General features: G+C 41.9%; 1 protein-coding gene across 4 annotated transcripts in view; it reads left to right on the top strand.

Moving 5' to 3' along the window:
- The first annotated feature begins 2018 nt into the window (after window positions 1-2018).
- Window positions 2019-22359, top strand: part of LOC115073630 (transmembrane protein C17orf113-like) — a 167655-nt gene continuing 147314 nt past the window's right edge. For 3 of the 4 annotated variants that reach the window (XM_029572230.1, XM_029572228.1, XM_029572225.1), the window contains exons 1-2: window positions 2043-2151; window positions 3977-4346. In XM_029572230.1, the coding sequence (XP_029428090.1) occupies window positions 4325-4346 (22 nt within the window). In that variant the 5' untranslated portion in view covers window positions 2043-2151; window positions 3977-4324. Of the gene's footprint in view, window positions 2152-3976; window positions 4347-22359 lie in introns of all 4 variants that reach the window. The other variant, XM_029572226.1, reaches the window with a different exon arrangement.

Genomic DNA, 22359 nt, shown 5'->3' with positions numbered 1-22359 from the left:
CCCCTAACAACGGAAACCTGATCGTGCCCAACGCATGCAAATTCCATGTAGATGAGGACATTAGCTATTACCGGCCATTGCAGGAAAGCACTGGGCTCCCTCCTATACTTTTTTACTTGGGGAATTTAATTCCAGCCCCAGAGGTGGAGTAAAGTCAAGGGCCCATGTGTTGCAATAAATGTGTCCTCCTCCTTAGTATTATCCCGGCTCTTGAATTCACTGCTTGTGCTGGCAGAAAATAAATATATATTGATTGGCTCAAAAAGAAGCGCACATTTCTAATGCCCGCACAATTTAGATGCCCATAGCAGTGGGTGCCTGATACAATAAACTGCAGCATGCAAAATCAGCACCTCAGCAAAATAACCAAAGCAAGCGCGATCAAAACGGACGCTCGTATTGAGCGCTTGTTGCGGTTGTGGGCGCCCGATGCAGTAACCTCTTTTGAGCGCCAGAGGCGCACGTTCTCCCAAGGCGCGCCCTTTTTTATGCTGCTTCTCATTTGTATATTGCATCGGGGCGCACAGGAAAACTGGGCGCTCAGTACAAGTGCACGTATTATTGCATCGGCCTCTGAAGATGGAGGACGACTAATCCCATGATGTACGAAGCCAGACGTTCACAACCTGAGCTGGCTAAGGGGTTTTTCGCTGCGAGAGCTGGGTCGCATCCCATCCCTGCAGGTTGTGTTGCTGATTTATGGAGGCATTTACTGGGCATTCTCTTGGCAAAAGATTTCCATACAATTTCAAGTACAAAACTATAGTGCTGTGTTGTGTTACAGCCTGACATAATAGTGTCATTATTCAGTCTTACCTTAAGATAATAATTATAGACACTTAGGTTTGTCCGATTCTTCACACTATCAACATGACTGTTTCAGGCAGTGGCGTTCACTTCCAGCTCCGGGGGGGGGGGGGGGATCACAAACAGGTGGGGGTTTTCAGTACATCCCCAAGGAATATGTGTGAGATAGATTTGCATGTACTGCCTCCGATGTTATGCAGATCTATCTCATGCATATTCCGAGAAGCTGCCCTGTTTGTGACCCTCTTGGGCTGGACGTGAATACCACCGCTTTCAGGGAAATATTTCATCATCTTTTGGTCTCATTATTTGCTTTAAAAAATGTGTTGTTTGTTCTAATGTTTTATGGCTTTTGTATTTTATATATTTTGCAATGAAAGATGTGAACTTTTTGTTATGGCTTACAACTTTCTTTTCAGATGTCCCTTGGACAAGTTGGCATATAAATAAATAAATAAAAATATTCCTGCGGGTCTCCGAATCATAGCACAGCTCGACAGATTGTTTGAAACACTGGGTCTGCCAGTTGCTCTGAATATCACTTTTCCTTGCCCTTTAGTACCACAAGGAAGATGCATGAGTTAAATCTGCATATACCGAGTCTCCATGATATGCAAATTTATCTCATGCATATTCATTGCGGATATCCTGAAAACCCGACTGGCTGTGGGGTCCCAAGGACAGGTTTGGGAAGCCCTGACCTAGGGCATCAAATTGTGAAGGCACACCAAAAACTCAGTTGCCAAGTTTCCTAGCTCCAGAAGGAAGATTTTAGACCAGTCCTGAATTTCTGACAACTCTCTATCCCGATTCCTTATGAGTCCTTCAGTACTGATTTCAGTGGTTAGAATTAGGAACTACAAATCCCACACTGCATCAGGATATAAGTTCTAAACCAGAATTGACCAAAAAGGCCGCCCCCTGGAGCAGGGCAACTCGGTAATTTTGGAAACTAGAACTTCCCCTGCTGCTCTCTGATTTCTGGGGATAAATTTCCCCCCATCCTATGGGTGCTGTAATCTTAAATTCGCCCTTGCCTGTTACTAATGACCTGGGAGCCATCTGGTAACCCTAGTTTTCATGTCATTTTAAAAACACTAAAAGATCATTTTTAAAATAAATTATACCAAAATACTAATAAACTGCTTATCTTGTGTTGAATTGCTCTGTTTAGAAACACTAGTGGGTGTCCCAGTAACATCCATGGGCAGCTTTTTGCCACTCCCAAGATGGCCGCCGCCTGCTGTGCTGGGTGGGAGCAATGACCACAGCAGCTGCCAAGCTTTAATGCTTCTTGCTAGTTCTTCTGCCGGGACCAGCGGAGCTGCCACATCAGCTGAGCAGGTAAGGTAGGAGCTGGTAGCCAGCGCTGTGGCTGTTATCTTCTGCATACTGAAGGCATGGACAATGCATTAATACATGCCGGGGGGATAGTGAAAAAGGAGGAGAAAGCTCATTAATGCTGTGCTAATTCTGTCAGAGACGGGAGGGTTATTGCCAGTGTCGTCTGTGGACGTTTGTGAACGGGATGCAGAGTTGAGGGCAGAAAGAAAAGTTGTCTGGGGGGGAAAAAAAAGGCAGCATTTGACAAGGTTTGATGTAATTGAATTTGTCATTTTTTTTTTTAAATGGAATTTTAATGGGATGCTGAGGATGGCCAGCATGATATATTTCTGGAGCCTCACATTAATGATCACGCAAAGAGAGCAAACAAAAAAAGTACCCAAAGCAATGGGCAGATAGTCTGCTGTGAGCAGGCTTACTGGGTCCTAGGACTTAAGTAAAACCGCACAAGCATGTGTGAGATCCTGTAAACGTTAGCCAAAGTCAGAGGGTGTTAATTACTATCCAGGGAATTATTCATACAGATAGCATTCATCTAATATGTTCTCCTGAAATTCAGCTTCATTGATTTCTTTGACATGGGGAGAATGTGATAGACAGTGTGGAGAAAACATGTTCGTAGGTTGATTCCCCTGTAATGCTCGCATGCATCTGTAAATAATAACTATTAATTATGTATCCTCTGGTCTAATTTACACACACACACACACACACACACTTCACTGCCCCCATCGGTTATGCTGCAAACTTTCGCTCTCCACACCATACTTTGTTAGAAAGAGAAAGCATTTTATTAGGAAAAAAAATCTATGCAATAAATTGAGACTTGCAATTTAATCAATCCTCTCTGGTGAGCCAAAAAAATCCCTTTTTGTTTCAATTCTTCTCTAAAAATTGACAACTTCTGTTTTATTTTATTATTTAAAACACATAAATGTATATGCACTTTAAAACATCAGTGTGATTTGTAAAATATCAATGCAAGTTTTAGGGTTGTTGCAGTGGCATTCCATGAGTTCAGGGCATGAAGGGCAGAGATGTGAAAAGGTACCTTATATTCTTCTACCGAGCTACTATTTGTTCAGCTTCCCCCAGAATGATTTTATTCAGTGCTGTTCCCAGCAACATCCCCTCAAAGCCATGCTGGAGTCCAACTTCGAGGCAAGCTGCAGCTCTCCTGCAGTTTTAACCGTCCCGGGCAAACAGATCCTCCCCTGGAATCATGTGGGAACCTGTCTGATCCGCATGTTTAAATTGCAAGAAGACTGCAGCCTGCCTCCCATGCAGCTTAGAGGCAATATTGGTTGCCACCCCGAAAGCAGGGTGGCTAACTCTGGGAGCCACAAACAGGCCAGGTTTTCAGGATATCCACAATGAATTCCGGGGGCCGAAGAAGGAGAGAGCACTGCCACCGGACGAGGGTATGAACTTGCTCATACCCTCTTCTAGCGGCGGCGCTCTCTCCATCCTCCGCCGCCACCGATCGGCCGGCCTGCTGCCTCCCCTGGGTGTATGCCGCTCCATGCAATTGCACAGTTTGCACACCCAGTCGCGCCAGGCCTGCCTAAAGGCATCACCTCAGGATGGTGATGGGCACGAGTCATGTTTTGACCTCAATGTACCACTCGCGGTCCTCAAGATACCAGCTTGCCTGTTTCTTTGCCCTATCCTTCCTCCAGTAAATTACATATTTGAGAGGGGTTTTTTTTTTCTCCCAGAGAGTATTTTATTTCTGATACGTGCCTCAAAACTTAAATACAGGCAGCTTTGATTCAGACCAGAACCCTGTTTTAAAAACCCTCTGCTCCCATGCTTATCTCCCCAGACATCGCTCTGAGTGTGTGCTGTGTTCCTGGACATCCTGGCAAAGGTTGATGATGAGGTAGCAGCCTTCTGATCTACTCAGATTTGTACTGGTGGAAAGTGGCAAAACAGGAGAAGCTTTCAGAAACCTTTGATTCCTTTTCAGGAGTGGAAAAAAAAAGTATTTTGAGAAAGAGAAGGGGCATATTCATGACTTTGTTTACTTTAGTAAGAACTGAATAATTTTAAAGAGTTAATAGTGCTACTCCTCGGACCTGGCTGCACATGTAGGTACAGAAGCGAGCACTGACGTTTCTGGGCTCGTAGGCCCTCTCCTGTGAACGAACTATGGCCACTGACTCATGAAGGCATGCGCCCTGCCAAAACTGCAGGTATGTAAAGCTCCTTTGGACAGGGCAAGAAATCCCCCCAGCTGGCCCGAGTATTCCTCTCTCCTTGGCACAGCGGAGTTGGCAGGAGAGTTTATAATACTGGTGGTGTAACTTTTTTTTTTTTTTTTTAATGTAACTGTTGTGCAGAGTTTTTACATCAAAATCACAACCCTGTTGTAATCTTGCCCATACAGAAACGTTTTCCCAACTTTTTGTGCTTCTTTTATGGTTTTTTTCCTTTCTGTGTTCTTGAAACGTCTCTGTTTCATTTCTTTCTTGCACCCCTGTACTGTTTCACTTTCTTATTCTTTCTCTTTTCAGACTTTGTTTCTCTCTCTCATTCTTGAGTTTTTGTTCCTCCTTCACGCTGTCTTCCCTCGTGATGCTGTTCCCCCTTCTCCCCCACTGTTCTGCTTTTTTTTTAAATCTCTTTTCCCTTTCTTTCCTCTATTTCTTCATTCTGATGTTTCCCGTTTGTGGGCCGGGCTCTAAATTCTGGGTCTATTCCACTAGAAATGTGTCCTTTGCCGAGGTCCAACGTGTGCTGCTTTTGGTTATAAAGGGATTATGGTGTTTTTGCCTTTTCGGTAAGTGTATGACGGGGGGAGTGCTCCCAGTGTAAACATAAACTTGAGCTCAGAGTGGGAGGAAGAGATTCAGCGTGAAAACTTGAGTTGGTTCTTGGAGAAACCCTGTTGGCTTGCCGCTTCTTCCAGACCAGCAGGGCTTTCCGTTGCCATGGATGCTGGTGTGCCAAGGAAGTGCTCCTAGGTATTTGCCAAGAGGATGTATGGACTACAACCCCATTATAGTAGATCCTGACTTCTTATCTATGGAGAGACCCCTTGGTTCTCTACCAGGTTAGGGTTAAACCAATTCTTGATTGGGGAGGAAACCTAACAGGGTGGGAGGTTAGCCCCCCCCCCCCCCCGGGAGATGTGAAATGGTGAGCTCCTGTGATATCGAGCCCTCTGGTCACCATTTTACCTTGTGGAATTTCTGTTTCCTTTCCTGGGGGCAGCATAGACTGGCTGTCCAATCTTTTGGTTTGTGTTTAAGGGGTAAGCCCCATTGAGGGTCTCAGAAGTGAGACCTGGGATAGATGTGAAGTCAGAAAGCCTTCCTTTATTTTAAAAACCATTTTTAGAGACGCCTTTATTGAGCTGGGAGCTTTTTCCATCTTCCTGGACTCCTGTGTTTTCCCCTCCTTTCTGTCTTTCTTTTTTTCTGGGTTCCCATCAGCTAGGAGTTCAGTCTTTTGTTTTGACTTCCAGAAGGGGAGCGGGTTCTCTTCACTGAGAAGGAGCTCAGGATCATGTGTATTCAGAGGAGCGGTGACTTACAGCCATCCAGAGGAGAGAAGGAGGGAGGGTGAAAAGGGGCTCACAGAATCTGATGGAGAGGTTAGGAGAAGAGGAGTCAACCTGCATCGTTCTGGTGCTGTAAGGAGAAAGGGCGATGCGGGAGAAGCAGGAGGTACCTGGGACTGATTGGACACTTACGACATCAGCTTTATGGGAAGGAAGCTTAAAGCTGCTCTTTACCAGGCAAAAGGAGAGAGAGAGAAAGTTAAATGACTTGGATAATTGGCTTTGACAACTATTAATAAATTAAACAACAAAGAAGGTCACAAATGTATTAAGAAACTTGATTGTACTATCCAAACATGAAAAGTACAGCTATAAAGATCATCTCATTATTGCACCTCATTTCAGTAAAAGTAGTATTGCAAACCAAATCAGCTTCCAGTGTGTTTCCTGCTAGATAAGATGCGCATCACTGCTGTATACTGTACCCCTATCTGGTGGCACCATTAATTGCAATGCACAGGGCTTAGGGAATTCTGGGCATTAAGATAATGGAGCACGTAGGGAAATAAACCATCAATAACTGCATTTGATATACGGGCCTCTGGAACCTTTACCTGGGGCTACCAGCCCAGGAGTTACATTCCTTGTGTGAAAAATTCAGTGATACGATGCAAGTACTGCTGAGCTTATGTAAAGAAGAGTGACTAATGCACCAGGGTTGTTTAGAGTAAGAGAGAGAGAGATCTAAAGGCTTTGCTAGAGGAAGAGTAAAGTGTGTTTATTTTGCTACTGCTGTTTATATCTGTTGTGAAATTCTTGTGACTCATTCTTTTGTGAGTTTGAGTGTTAATTGACTGCTGGTACCCCAGAAGAATAAAGTTTTTTAAAATATTTTTTTTAACTAAAATTTCTTATGTGAGACTTGCAAGAGGACATTGCAAAACTGGGAGACTGGGCATGCACATGGTAAATTAAATTTAATGTGGAGAAGTGCAAAGTGATGGACTTAGGGAAGAGAAACCCAAATTATAGCTACAAAATGCAAGGTTCCACATTAGGAGTCACCACTCAGGAAAAGGTCACCGCATCTAAAAAAAAAATAGCAGAATTAGAAAAGATACAGAGAAGAATGACCCACATGATAAAAGGGGATACTGGGGGAGATATGATAGAGGTCTATAAAATAATGAGTGGAATGGAATGAATAAATATTAATCAGTTGTTTACTCTTTCAAAAAGTACAAAGACCAGGGGACACACAATGAAGTTACTGGATAATACATTTTAAAATTAATAAGAGAAAATATTTTTTTGCTCAATGCATAATTAAGCTCATATTCATTGCCCAGAGGATGTGGTGAAAGCTATTAGTGTAGCTGCATTTAAAAAAGGTTTGAACAAGTTCCTGGAGGAAAAGTCCATTAATCATTATTAACCCACTGCTTATTCTTGGGATAAGCAGCTTGGAATCTGTCTACCCCATTATCTTATGAACTGGCTTGGCCACTGCTGGAAACAGGATGCTGGGCTTGATGGACCCTTGGTCTGACCCAGTATGGCAAGCCTTATGTGCTTATGTTCTTTAATTAAGAAACCCTAGATTATGGATTTAAGGTTGGGGTTTGCTAATGCAGGGTGAGAAAGAAAAGACTGGATATTTTTGTGCAGGAGTGCAGTCTGATGATCAGAGGGGTAAAGGTGGGTTTTGTATTTTTCCTGTTAGCAGTTAAAAAAAAAATATTGCCCTTAGCTGGAGCTAGGTTTAGTTCAACATCTACCCAAGCAATTGTATTTTGAACTCACAGAGCTGGTGCCAGGACCACAAAAACTTTGCATCGGACCTCATATTTTATTTTATTATATTTTGTAAAATAAATTACAATCTTACTATCGCTCACTGTTATAATTCATATTCACATTTTTAAATGAAAGATAAAATCATGAAAATCTTAAACATATTTGTACTAAACTCATCAAATGTTAATTATAACCAACTCCCTCCATTTCATGACCCCCCATATTCCCTTTTCCTGTACCACCTGGTACATTAAACCCCCAGAAAGGTGAATTTTAAAAGCCCGATGCACACATTAATTAGAGGATGCGTGAATATGTTGGGCTCACGTGCTCCGAGCAGATTTTAAAAGCCGCCCGGATACGCACGTAAATGCTGCAGCACGCACAACTCGGGGCATGAAGCTGAGATGTGCACGTAAATGCTTACGTGATCCAGCACGCGCTCGTTCCCCCCTGCCGTGTAACTTTACTTCTGCTATGGATGCCGTGTAAATTAGAAAATAAAGACAAAAAGGCGAGTAGTGGATAACTGGGGGGCAGTGAAGGCTTTTAAACCATGAGAGGCCTATCTGTTAACTGGGTAAACTGGGGATGAACTGGTAAAACTGGAAATGGTGACGGCATGCACCCCTTTAAAATCCTCCAATTTATGTGGTCGACGCGTGCACTTGCATGCTGCACGTATGCACAGGACCACGTTATAGTAGAACATGCACGTGTGCAAGCCATAAAATGTCCGTGTCCCTGCATCCGCATGCCAGTTTGAAATTTAGCGTTTTAAAGTAATGGCGCATCCATATCTCTCTTTCTCAAAATTAGCTTTACACTCATAGGAGTTCTAAACTTTCGTCTTTAAAATTCTGTTGACTTCAGTCACATCTATGAAAAATCTGGCCGTGACACAATAAGGCACAGAAGCAGAATGAGGTTCCAGAGACTCTGAAAAGATCGTTATATTCTTCAAGCTCTTTTGCTGTCAACCACTCCATTGTCATCATTCTATGGACCTGGCTCCTGCGTAATGTCAAATTCGGTGGTTGAATTTGTGTCCATTACAACATTGTTTACTTTTTGGCTGTTAGTATCTCTTTGCGAATAAAGCTTATCAGGACTCTGTGCAATAAAGGCATCAACATCAATGTCAAATAAACATAACAATGGCATTCTATTTGCTTTTTTGACTGCTGCAGTACACTGAACCGACGATTTCAATGTGTTATCCATCCACTATGACGCCTAGATCTTTCTTGGGTAGTAACTCCTAATATGGAACCTAACATTATGAAAATATAGTATTTTTCCCTATATGCATCACCTTGAACTTATCAACATTAAATTTAATCTGCCATTTGGAGCCCAATTTTCCAGTCTCACAAGGTCTTCCTGCAATTTATCACAATCTGCTTGTGATTTAACTACTCTGAATAATTTTGTATCATCTGCAAATTTGATTACCTCACTTGTCATATTTCTTTCCATATCATTTATAAATATATTGAAAAGTACGGGTCCCAATACAGATCCCTGAGGCACTCTACTGCTCACTTCCTTCCACTGAGAAAATTGTCCATTTAATCCTACTCTGTTTTCTGTCTTTTAACCAGTTTCTCATCCACTAAAGGATATCACCACCTATCCTTTGACTTTTTACTTTTCCTAGAAGCCTCTCATAAGGAACTTTGTGAAACGTCTTCTGAAAATCCAAATACACTACATCTACTGGTTCACCTTTATCTACATTTTATTAACTCCTTCAAAAAAATGAAGCAGATTTGTGAGGCAAGACTTGCCTTGGGTAAAGCCATGCTGACTTTGTTCCATTAACCCATGTCTTTCTATATGTTCTGTGATTTTGATATTTAGAACACTTTCCACTATTTTTCCTGGCACTGAAGTCAGGCTAACTGGTGTTGTAAGTTTCCCGGATCGCCCCTGGAGCCCTTTTTAAATATTGGTGTTACATTAGCCACCCTCCAGTCTTCAGGTACCATGGATGATTTTAATGATAGGTTACAAGTTTTTTCTAATAGGTCTGAAATTTTATTTTTGAGTTCCTTCAGAACCCTGGGGTGTATAACATCCGGCCCAGGTGATTTACTACTCTTCAGTTTGTCATTCAGGTCTACCACATCGTCTAGGTTCACCGTAATTTGGTTCAGTCCATCAGAATCATTACCCATGAAAACCTTCTCCGGTACTGTTAGTATTTGAGGTAGTTGTGGGTAGATCCTTGGGCCGGTGGCAGATGACCATGCCCTCGGGGGAAGATCCTGAGAGGGACCACCAGTCAGGCTCAGAGTATGGAGACAGACACACACTAGTTCTTTTATTAAACAGTAAATTGAACCACCAGAGGTGGCAGTAGTGAGCTGGAAGTGCCCGGCAGGGCTGTAGTCCCTCAGGTACTGGAACAGCGATCTTGGATAACTGAGCTGTAGAGAAACTGAATATAGTGAGTAGGCAGGGTATGCAGAGTTCAGAAACAGAGCCTTGATGGTAACACACAATAATCTCTAGAAGTAGTCCACGTGTTGGAATAGGTTATGCCCTCGAGGAGTGAGTACATGGTTCCAGGGAAAGCTCTGAGAGAGAAAAGATAATTCACTGGAGTAGTAGGCAGCGATGACTTCCAGGCAGAAAGAGTATTCAGCAACCAGTCTGGGAACATGGGCCCTCAAGGAGCGAGTGCCGGTTCCTGACTGTTACCTGAAAACAGAGAGCGAGAGGCCCCCGAGGAGCGGGTACCCCTGGTAAGTCTGAGGAGGCAGAGTAGCTTAGGTAGAGTAACCCTTGCTAACTCGATTAGTAGGCGATTTCTAAGACCTTATATATCTGGTACTGATGATGTCCTCTCAGGGGGACACCCCTGAAGTTCGCGCCACTGCTGGTACATCAGTCGGGGCCACGCCGCGCGCGCACCTTTAGGCCCTTGTGAATCATGGTGGATCACAGCGTCTAGCCACTCCGAGGACGCCGGAGGAAGATGGCGGAGAGACGCCGCGGCAGCCAACCTGCCACTTGAGCAAGAAGGAGTCGCCAAAGAGGTGAGGTGGGCATAGTGGAGACGTCGGGCAGCGACGGTCGCTACAGGTAAGAGTATCTCCCCAACATCCTCTTCAGTAAACACCGAAGCAAAGAAATCATCTAATCTTTCCGTGATGGCCTTATCTTCTCTAAGTGCCCCTTTAACCCCTCGATCATCTAACGGTCCAACTGACTCCCTCTCAGGCTTTCTGCTTCTGATATATTTTAAAAAGTCTTTACTGTGAGTTTTTGCCTCTACAGCCAACTTCTTTTCAAATTCTCTCTTAGCCTGTCTTATCAATGTCTTACATTTAAATTGCCAACACTTATGCATTATCTTATTTTCTTCTGTTGGATCCTTCTTCCAATTTTTAAATGAAGATCTTTTGGCTAAAATAGCTTCTTTCACCTCACCTTTTAACCATGCCGGTAATTGTTTTGCCTTTCTTCCACCTTTCTTAATGTGTGGAATACATCTGGACTAGGATGGTATTTTTCAACAATGACCACACCTCTTGCACATGTTTTACCTTTGTAGCTGCTCCTTTAAGTTTTTTTCTAACTATTTTTTTAATTTTATCAAAGTTTCCCTTTTGAAAGTTTAGCACAAGAGCCATGGATTTGCTTACTGTCCCCCTTCCAGTCATTAATTCAAATTTAATCATATTATGATCACTATTGCCAAGCAGCCCCACCACCGTTACCTCTCTCACCAAATCCTGTGCTCCACTGAGAATTAGATCTAAAATTGCTCCCTCTCGTCAGTTCCTGAACCAATTGCTCCATAAAACTGTCATTTATTCCATCCAGGAACTTTCTCTCTCTAGCATGTCCCGATGATACATTTACCCAGTCAATATTGGGGTAATTGAAATCTAATCACCAGAAATGTGGAACCCAAATAACAATTCAAAAAGTGGCCTAAGAAGGTGTCAGCAAGCCTTGACGTTATGTGTCACTCTCAAGCAGACACTAACCGGTCTTATCTATCATTCACCTTCATCATAATTTTAATGCAACAAAATATTTTTTCTTTTCTTTTTTCAAAAATTAATTAAAAATGTCCTCCTTTTTCATTTATTCTTATTTTAGATATGTGGCTCTGCATTGAAGTGCTTCTATACGCCCCTGAGGAAGCTTACTCAGCGAAACACCGGCCTGTGTAGGGCTCCCCTACCAACTGTATATGAAAGAGTCATTTTGCTATTAATAATGGAGGACATTTTTAATTAATTTTTGAAAAAAGAAAAAAGAAAAGAAAAAATATTTTGTTACATGAAAATTATGATGAAGGTGAATGATAGATAAGACCGGTTAGTGTCTGCTTGAGAGTGACACATAACGTCAAGGCTTGCTGACACCTTCTTAGGCCACTTTTTGAATTGTTATTTGGGTTGCACATTTCTGGTGATTTGATTATATGTTGTGGCTAACCGCTGACTCCTTTGTGTGAGTATGGTAATTGAAATCTCCCATTACTACCGCACTACCAATTTGGTTAGCTTCCCTAATTTCTCTTAGCATTTCACTGTCCGTCTCACCATCTTGACCAGTTGGACGGTAGTATACCTCTATCACTATAGTCTTCCCTAACACACAAGGGATTTCTACCCATAAAGATTCGATTGGTGGATGCCTGGAACGCCCTTCCGGAGGAAGTGGTGAAGACCAAAACTGTGAAGGAGTTCAAAGAGGAGTGGGATAAACACTGTGGATCCATAAAGTCTAGAGGATGTGAATGAAGCGAAGAGGCATGGGGGCGGCTTGCGGGAATGACGGCTTCTACCTGGAGATTAATATCCTAATTCAATAAACATACACATGGTTAATGCGACTCTAACATTGCTCTATGCTTCAACAGCAAGAGGAAATGTGAAAAAAAAGGATTTGCATCCACAAAAAAGCAGGGGAGTAGCTTGCTTGATACGGCGGTTACTACCCCAAACCAAATAAGCCTGATACTTCACTTTCAATGATATCCAGCATAGCTATCTGCTTCAACGGCAGGGGAATGATGAAAAGATGATTTATAGTCGGACAACAACCAACAAGGACTGAGTTGCACAGGCTGGATAAACATGCGTGGGAGTAGCTTGCTATGACTGCAGTTACTACCCCTAAACAATTAGCTAGATACTTCACTTAGATGCAGCTCCAGCACTGCTAACTACATCGATGGCGGGGGGTGGAAGGGAAATAGAACAAAAAAGTCACTTACAAGGGACAAGAATAACAGATAAGTATGGGGGGAAAAAAAAGTGAAAGCTTGCTGGGCAGACTGGATGGACCATTTGGTCGTCTTCTGCCGTCATTTCTATGTTTCTATATGTTTCTATGATTGTGTATTTAGTCTCATGCAGGATGTTTATCCTGTTGGACTGTATGCCATCCCGGACATAAAGTGCCACTCCGCCTCCCGGGTGTTCCTCTCTGTCATTGTTTGACACTTGCCACATAAAAGTGGTCAGATAATCCTTTTTTATGGGCTCATATGGGGCACAAGTATATATGATGCATCAGTTTAAAATTCACCTCCCTTAAACTCACATTCTCCGTGCTGCATTGGGTTCTCTTACTGCTATTTTGAAATGATTCCATTGTATCCCCTTCAACTTCCAAGAGGTTGAGCTAATGCCTTGCTGGATTTATTTGGTTATTAGAAATGAATAACTTAGAGATCATTGCAAAAAGGGCTTCTGGATGTCCCTTCAGTTCACTCAGTGAGCCTGGCCGAATCTCACGAAAGAGCATTCTGGTCGCTGGACCTATTCTGTGGAACTCTTTGCCAGAAGCTCTGCATCGTATACTTTGCACAAAAGCTTTCAAGAAAATGTTAACTTTTTTATTACAAGAGGCATTTAATGAGTGAATGCATTTATTTGATGGCATGTTGATCAGGAAGCTATTGTCTAATGTTCATTGTTTCTGGTGTAGTTTTAATCTTTTGTTTTACTTTCTTGAATGTTTGATTTTGTAAGCTGCCTAGAGTGGTGTAATAAGTGGCCTATAAAAGTTCTAACTAACTAAAATAAAATAAATTATAGTTTCTAAAATCAAGCAAAGCTAAGCCCCATCTTGAATTGGATGATAAAGCTTGTGTTGTATGATTCTAACTTTTTTTACCTTTCCATGAAAAGAAGGGAATGGCTTTATTCCGTTTCTATAGGTCTTTACTGTGAATCACTATTGGGAGTAGTTGAAGTATAAAAAGCTATTTTGGGAATATCGTCAATTGCATCCTCACTATCAAAGACAGGGTTAGTTTTCTCCAACGTTCTCACAGTTTTTCAGTGGCGTTTAGGGCAGGAATTATATTTAGGCTATACATTTGATGTAAGTCTCTTGGGATTAGCCCCACAAGATAGTTAATATGTCTGGGAACCCATTGTAATGGAATTTCGTTTCCTACCATTGCCTGTTTATCCTGCTGCAGGTCTAATGCTTCTGTTTTATCTAAGTTTATATAGAGGCTTGAAGAGTTTCCATATAATTCAATGATTTCTAAAGCCAAGTGTAGAGAAACTTCCAGACCTGAAAGTATCCAAAGCATATCATCCACATAAAGGTTTAATTTGATTACTTCCTGTCCTATGCCTATGGAAATTCCTTAGACCTCAACTGCGTGAGCACTAATGGCTCTAAACTAAGAATAAAGAAGATAAAGGTGCTGGGTAGGTAGAAAAAGGGCAACCTTGCCTTGTTCTAGCTGAAATTCATCTGATGTTTCTTCCCTGAGATAATATGTGCCATAGAATTAGTGGATAACATTTGTATCCTATCAAAAAATAATTCTGAAATGCCAAATGTTTGCAAAAAGGAACATTAGATTAGGCCAGGGCACGTTATCAATTGCTTTTTTGGCATCTAAGCTAACTACAGCAGCTTGCTAAAAATTTCCTTATATTCACTGCAAAGTGTCTACCCCAAATTAAAACTACTTGGTCAGAAGACACAAGGGAAGGGTATAATCTTGCCTAATCTATTAGTCAGAATTTTAGCATATGTTTTAATGTCAACATTTAAAAATGAGATAGGCCTATATGAGTTGGAGTTTTTTGGATCTTTCCCTGCCTTGGTGATTAGGGTAATATTTGTTTTATACACAAAAATGGATTTGGTACTATCTTTTGGACCATATTATATAATTTATGTAACACAGGAACCATAATCTGATGTGGATTTATAGAATGTCAATGTGAAACCATCTGGACCCAGTGCTTTACAGTTCATACGGCTACTTATTGTGGAGCTAATCTCCTCTACCTTAATTTCAGATTTCAATTTATCCAAAACTTCTTATGATATGTGTTGAAGGACAAGCTTCTCAAAAAACCGATTCCAGCTTGCTAAATTCTCCGTCTAGCTAGAATATAGCATTTTGAGAAACTGAAAATTCCATTTATAACTGAGGTATTTCTATGTCTAGTATCTTTCTCATCCTTTATTTCTGGATTACATTTATTACCTTCCTGTGTGTGACCTATCCTGGCATGCATTTTACCTGATTTATTCACATATCTGTAAAATATTTATATTTATATAGAAAATAGGATGTCTGTGCCTTTTGCGGAAATAGTTTAGTTTTTTAACTTGATTTATCACTTTCTGACAGAAATCAAAGCAATGTCAAATATAAATCAAAATAAAATAGTCTAAAACAGTTAACTTAGTAAAATAGATTTAAAAAGAAACAAAATTCAAAACAATGTATAAGATAAATTAAAACAAACACAAGAAAAAAAACAGCATTAAACAATTTCAATAAAGTAAAACAGAAAAAAAATATAGACAAACAAATGTTTGAGAGAAAAGTAAGAACATAAGAACATAAGAAAATGCCATACTGGGTCAGACCAAGGGTCCATCAAGCCCAGCATCCTGTTTCCAACAGTGGCCAATCCAGGCCATAAGAACCTGGCAAGTACCCAAAAACTAAGTCTATTCCATGTAACCATTGCTAATGGCAGTGGCTATTCTCTAAGTGAACTTAATAGCAGGTAATGGACTTCTCCTCCAAGAACTTATCCAATCCTTTTTTAAACACAGCTATACTAACTGCACGAACCACATTCTCTGGCAACAAATTCCAGAGTTTAATTGTGCGTTGAGTAAAAAAGAACTTTCTCCGATTAGTTTTAAATGTGCCCCATGCTAACTTCATGGAGTGTCCCCTAGTCCTTCTACTATCCGAAAGAGTAAATAACCGATTCACATCTACCCGTTCTAGACCTCTCATGATTTTAAACACCTCTATCATATCCCCCCTCAGTCGTCTCTTCTCCAAGCTGAAAAGTCCTAACCTCTTTAGTCTTTCCTCATAGGGGAGTTGTTCCATTCCCCTTATCATTTTGGTAGCCCTTCTCTGTACCTTCTCCATCGCAATTATATCTTTTTTGAGATGCGGCGACCAGAATTGTACACAGTATTCAAGGTGCGGTCTCACCATGGAGCGATACAGAGGCATTATGACATTTTCCGTTTTATTCATCATTCCTTTTCTAATAATTCCCAACATTCTGTTTGCTTTTTTGACTGCCGCAGCACACTGAACTGACGATTTCAATGTGTTATCCACTATGACACCTAGATCTCTTTCTTGGGTTGTAGCACCTAATATGGAACCCAACATCGTGTAATTATAGCATGGGTTATTTTTCCCTATATGCATCACCTTGCACTTATCCACATTAAATTTCATCTGCCATTTGGATGCCCAATTTTCCAGTCTCACAAGGTCTTCCTGCAATTTATCACAATCTGCTTGTGATTTAACTACTCTGCACAATTTTGTGTCATCTGCAAATTTGATTATCTCACTCGTCGTATTTCTTTCCAGATCATTTATAAATATATTGAACAGTAAGGGTCCCAATACAGATCCCTGAGGCACTCCACTGTCCACTCCCTTCCACTGAGAAAATTGCCCATTTAATCCTACTCTCTGTTTCCTGTCTTTTAGCCAGTTTGCAATCCACGAAAGGACATCGCCACCTATCCCATGACTTTTTACTTTTCCTAGAAGCCTCTCATGAGGAACTTTGTCAAACGCCTTCTGAAAATCCAAGTATACTATATCTACTGGTTCACCTTTATCCACATGTTTATTAACTCCTTCAAAAAAGTGAAGCAGATTTGTGAGGCAAGACTTGCCCTGGGTAAAGCCATGCTGACTTTGTTCCATTAAACCATGTCTTTCTATATGTTCTGTGATTTTGATGTTTAGAACACTTTCCACTATTTTTCCTGGCACTGAAGTCAGGCTAACCGGTCTGTAGTTTCCCGGATCGCCCCTGGAGCCCTTTTTAAATATTGGGGTTACATTTGCTATCCTCCAGTCTTCAGGTACAATGGATGATTTTAATGATAAGTTACAAATTTTTACTAATAGGTCTGAAATTTCATTTTTTAGTTCCTTCAGAACTCTGGGGTGTATACCATCCGGTCCAGGTGATTTACTACTCTTCAGTTTGTCAATCAGGCCTACCACATCTTCTAGGTTCACCGTGATTTGATTCAGTCCATCTGAATCATTACCCATGAAAACCTTCTCCATTACGGGTACCTCCCCAACATCCTCTTCAGTAAACACCGAAGCAAAGAAATCATTTAATCTTTCCGCGATGGCCTTATCTTCTCTAAGTGCCCCTTTAACCCCTCGATCATCTAACGGTCCAACTGACTCCCTCACAGGCTTTCTGCTTCGGATATATTTAAAAAAGTTTTTACTGTGAGTTTTTGCCTCTACAGCCAACTTCTTTTCAAATTCTCTCTTAGCCTGTCTTATCAATGTCTTACATTTAACTTGCCAATGTTTATGCTTTATCCTATTTTCTTCTGTTGGATCCTCCTTCCAATTTTTGAATGAAGATCTTTTGGCTAAAATAGCTTCTTTCACCTCACCTTTTAACCATGCCGGTAATCGTTTTGCCTTCTTTCCACCTTTCTTAATGTGTGGAATACATCTGGAATGCGCTTCTAATGGTATTTTTTAACAATGACCACGCCTCTTGGACATTTTTTACTTTTGTAGCTGCTCCTTTCAGTTTTTTTTCTAACAATTTTTCTCATTTTATCAAAGTTTCCCTTTTGAAAGTTTAGCACGAGAGCCTTGGATTTGCACACTGTTCCTTTTCCAGTCATTAAATCAAATTTGATCATATTATGATCACTATTGCCAAGCGGCCCCACCACCGTTACCTCTCTCACCAAGTCCTGTGCTCCACTGAGAATTAGATCTAAAATTGCTCCCTCTCTCGTCGGTTCCTGAACCAATTGCTCCATAAAGCTATCATTTATTCCATCCAGGAACGTTATCTCTCTAGCGTGACCCGATGATACATTTACCCAGTCTATATTCTATGTATTCTTTACAGGAACATCGGTATTTAAAAATAAATAAATAAATAAATATATTGGGGTAATTGAAGTCTCCCATTATTACTGCACTACCAATTTGGTTAGCTTCCCTAATTTCTCTTAGCATTTCACTGTCCATCTCACCATCTTGACCAGTCAGGATGTGTTCTGCTTTCTAAACTTAAAATAATAATATATTGAGTGCAGTTTGCATGGCTGTAAATGTTACCTGCATAGTAACATAGTAATGATGGCAGGTAAAGACCAAGTGGTCCATCCGGTCTGCCCAGTAACTGCCGCTCCATGCAGGTTACCACCATGCATTCTGTTAATGGTAGTAACTGCCATGCCATGCATCTTAATGTTCATTTCACTAGTTTCCTTCGCTCCCTGTTTAATTTGTTTCCCTAAATTAAGGATTTATTGCTTGACCATCTTCCAGTGTGCACTAGTACATGCAGTTATTTCATCTCAAAGGACTGCTTTTGCAGTCTTCCAGTAAATAACTGGGTCCTGTTCATATTCCTGATTAAAAGTTACATAATCTTCCCATTTCAATCGACCGGGACAGCGCCATTAGATGCTGTCCTGAGAAAGCTGGCGTACGGAATTTACTTCTGCGCCAAAGGAGCAGTAAGGTATTTAACAAAAAAAAATTAGGCTAGATAGGTAGGGGTTGGGGAGGAGAGGAGAGGGGAAGAGGTAGGGAAGGGTAGTTAGGGGGATAGGGAAGTTCCCTCCCAGACGGCTCCTGAATTGGAGCGGACTGGGAGGGAACTGGGGAAGGTGGTATTGTGTTGCGCATTTTTGGGTTGTTTTTTTTTTAGAAAATCCCCCCCATTGTGCGCGGGAGTCTGAACCCGCCCGCACATGTGCATGCCAATTATAAAACTGGACGCGCATGTGCACACGGATATCGTATCCTATAACATGTGCATGCACTGGGAATTGCACGCGCCTTTTAAAATCTAGCTTTATGTTTGGAGAGGAGTCAGCAATGCTAATGAAGAGAAGCGCACCATCCCTACCATGAAACATGGAGGTGAACCGCTGCTGTTTTGGGGGGGGGGGGGGGGGGTGAGCTACAGCGGCTCAGGGAATTTAGTCCACATTGATGGCAGGCTGAATGCAGCGTGTTATCAGAAAATATTGGAGAAGAATTTGCATTCATCAGCCAGGAAGCTGCACATGGGCTGCACTTGGACTTTCCAACATGACAATGATCTGAAACATAAGGCCAAGTTGACCCTTCAGTGGTTGCAGCAGAAGAAAGTGAAGGTTCTGGAGGGGCCATCACTGTCTCCTGAGCTCAACATCATCGAGCCACTTTGGGGAGAACTCAAACATGCGGCTCATGCTAGACAGGATCTGGAGGCTTTTTGCCAAGAGGAATGGGCAGCTTTACCACATGAGAAAATAAAGGGCCTCATTCACAGCTATGACAAAAGACTTCAAGCTATCATTGATGCAAAAGGGGTATTAAGATATTAAGAACTAAGGGTATGCAAATTTTTGAACAGGACCATTTTATTGCTATGGTTTGTTTAATGATTGTGCTATTCTATGATGCATAATAGTTTACTTTGAAACATTAAAAATAACAGATGTGTTTTGCCTGATCACTCGTGTTTTCGTAAAATGCTACACATCTTACAAATTCTGCTAGGGGGTATGTAAACTTATGAGCACAACTGAACACTTACGTTTTAAAGTTATCCTCCCTCTGAGCCACAATGTTAGATTTATAAAATCACATTAAAGTATAAAAGGGTTGCTGTGAGACCTGATGGGAAAAGCGAAAAACCATCTTCAAACCTGGACAACGGGAGAAAACTGATCTGAAACACTTTTCAGAGAGTAGAGAGACAGAAAGGAAAGTTGAATTTGGTAACGTTTCAAAGCTGTGAGCAGTAGTGCCAGTCGTCAAGGCTTCAGCTCTGGTTACTGCCCATTCACGCCTCATTCAGGTACGTTCCTAATGAGAGGGTACAGAAGTGTTTGAAGGCTCATGGGAAGCGATGCCCTTCTCCTGATGCCTTCATGCAGGCCAGACTGCAGGAAATGCCGTGAAATAGAAAGACAGCCATAGCACCAGTAATACACCACTCCCTGTGGCTCCCAGGCCCCGCTCCTCGGCATTTTCACGCAGGCTGCTGTTTCTTCAGTCAAATGGCACATGAAAGGAGCCTGTCTTGCACGAAAAACCTATAAAGGATGCATTTATGTAGTTGGCTAAATCAGCGATTTTTTTTTTTTTTTTAAATCCAACCTTCACAGATTTTTGTTAATAATGAAACCCTTTCACTTATTTTCCAGAGCGCCCCCAGGGATGGCCTTTCACCTTTCTCCTCTGTTTATTATAATTTAGCTCGCTTTCACCTTCAGGGCTGCCTTTCATTCAGCTGCAAACAGAGACCTGGGCCACTCTTAATCAGCTTGGCGCAGCTGCCCAGCTCCCGTCCGCTTACTAACCATACAAAGCCGGCCACTGAGCTACTGCAAACAAGCAAACTATGCAGCCAAGAAAGTAAGACGCCCTCTGCTTCCTCTAAGTTCGTCTGGGATCAGCCATGTCCAGCCCGCTCCTGCCCGCCCAGGCCAGACCTACTAAAGGGGCGAAATCGTTTTGGGGCTTACTTCACCTGGCTCGTACTCTCTGTATGTTAGTAGTAATGTTAGGGGAACTCCCTTTGGATCTTTATACCATAGGCCAGATCAAATCCTGTACCAGAATGATAACAGTAGGACAATGGAAAATATTGTATAACGGTGTTTGTATTCTTTTAATTAATAAATACAATGAAGCATACAAAATCAGGTCAACAAATTCTCTCTCATAACGGAAAACATACTGACAGAGAACATCTGTAATATATAATTATTTACTTATATATGCTTTTTAATATCTTTGAATCTGTTTAATACAGAGGTAGAAAATAAATGCTATATAGATACTATAAATCTTAACCATCGCAGGAATCAATCCTCAAACCTTTTAAAACACATCACCATCACATCTATCATACCCATTCATTCATACTATCATATATCAATCCATCATTCATGCTCTTCATTAAAACACATCACCATCACACCTAACATACCCATTCATTCATACTATCATATATCAATCCATCATTCATGCTCTTCATTAAAACACATCATCATCATACCCATTCATTCATACTATCATATATCAATCCATCATTCATACTATTCATTAAAACACATCACCCATCACACCTATTATACCCATTCATTCATACTATGTCAGAAAGCTCTGTAGTTAAAGTTGGTATTTAGTAATCTGTAGTTATTTAGAATAGTTGTGGGTGGATCCTTGGACCAGTGGCAGATGACCACGCCCTTGGGGGAAATCCCGAGAGGGACCACTGGTCAGGCTTAGTGTAGGAGACAGACACCCACTAGTTATTTTATTAGACAATATAGTAAACCACCAGAGGTGGCAGTAGTGAGCTGGAAGCGCCCGGCTGGGCTGTAGTCCCTCAGGTACTGGAATAGTGATCCCCAGGTGGCTGAGCTATAGAGAAACTAAGAAAGTGAGTAGGCAGTATATGCAGAGTTCTGGAACAAGTCCTTGATGGTAACACTCACACAATAGTCTCTTGAGGCAGCCCAAGAGATGGTATGCACCAGACCCTCGAGGAGCAAGTACCTGATCCCAGGGAAAGCTCTGAGAGAGAGATGGAAACTCACTTATGTTGTAAACAGCGATGACTTCTTAGCAGAAGTGGTATCCAGGAGCAAGTACCGGTTCCGGACTGCGACCTGAAAAGAAAAAGAGAGAGCGCGGCCCCCGAGGAGCGGGTACCTCTAGTGAAGTCCGAGGAGGTAGAGTAGCTAGGGTTGCGGAGAGTGAATCCCATCCGCAGCGACCAGGAGGAAGCTAGGTAAACCAATCCCTTGCTAACTCGACTTGTTAGCAAAAACTGAGACCTTAAATATCTGGAGCTAGTGACATCAGCTCAGGGGGACACCCCTGAGATTCGCGCCAACGCTGGTACATCAGTTGGGCCGCGCGCGCGCTCTTAGGCATCTGGTCAACATGGCGGCTTGCTGCGTCGAGCCGGTCCGGGAACGCCGGAGGAGGATGGCCTGGAGACGTCGCAGCAGCTAGCCTTCCATCAACCCCGAAGGGAGTCGCCAACGAGGTAAGGTGGGCGGAGCAGAGACGTAGGACAGCGACTGACACAACACTATCATATATCAATCCATCATTCATACTATTCATTAAAACACATCACCCATCACACCTATCACGAGATGAGGCTCCAGGGAGGAAGACTAAGAACCAATGTCAGGAAGTATTTCTTCACGGAAAGGGTGGTGGATGCCTGGAATGCCCTTCCGGAGGAAGTGGTGAAGTCTAAAACTGTGAAAGACTTCAAAGGGGCGTGGGATAAACACTGTGGATCCATCAAGTCTAGTGGGCGTAAATATAGAGGAGGCAGTAAAACACTGCATGGAGCGGCAGTAGCCACAGAGGCATTCACGGAGCGGGATGC

The sequence above is a fragment of the Rhinatrema bivittatum genome, chromosome 12, assembly GCF_901001135.1.
Source record: "Rhinatrema bivittatum chromosome 12, aRhiBiv1.1, whole genome shotgun sequence".
Classification (NCBI taxonomy): domain Eukaryota; kingdom Metazoa; phylum Chordata; class Amphibia; order Gymnophiona; family Rhinatrematidae; genus Rhinatrema; species Rhinatrema bivittatum.
The sequence above is the reverse complement of the archived record's forward strand: the minus strand, read 5'-3'. Positions and strand labels throughout refer to the sequence as shown.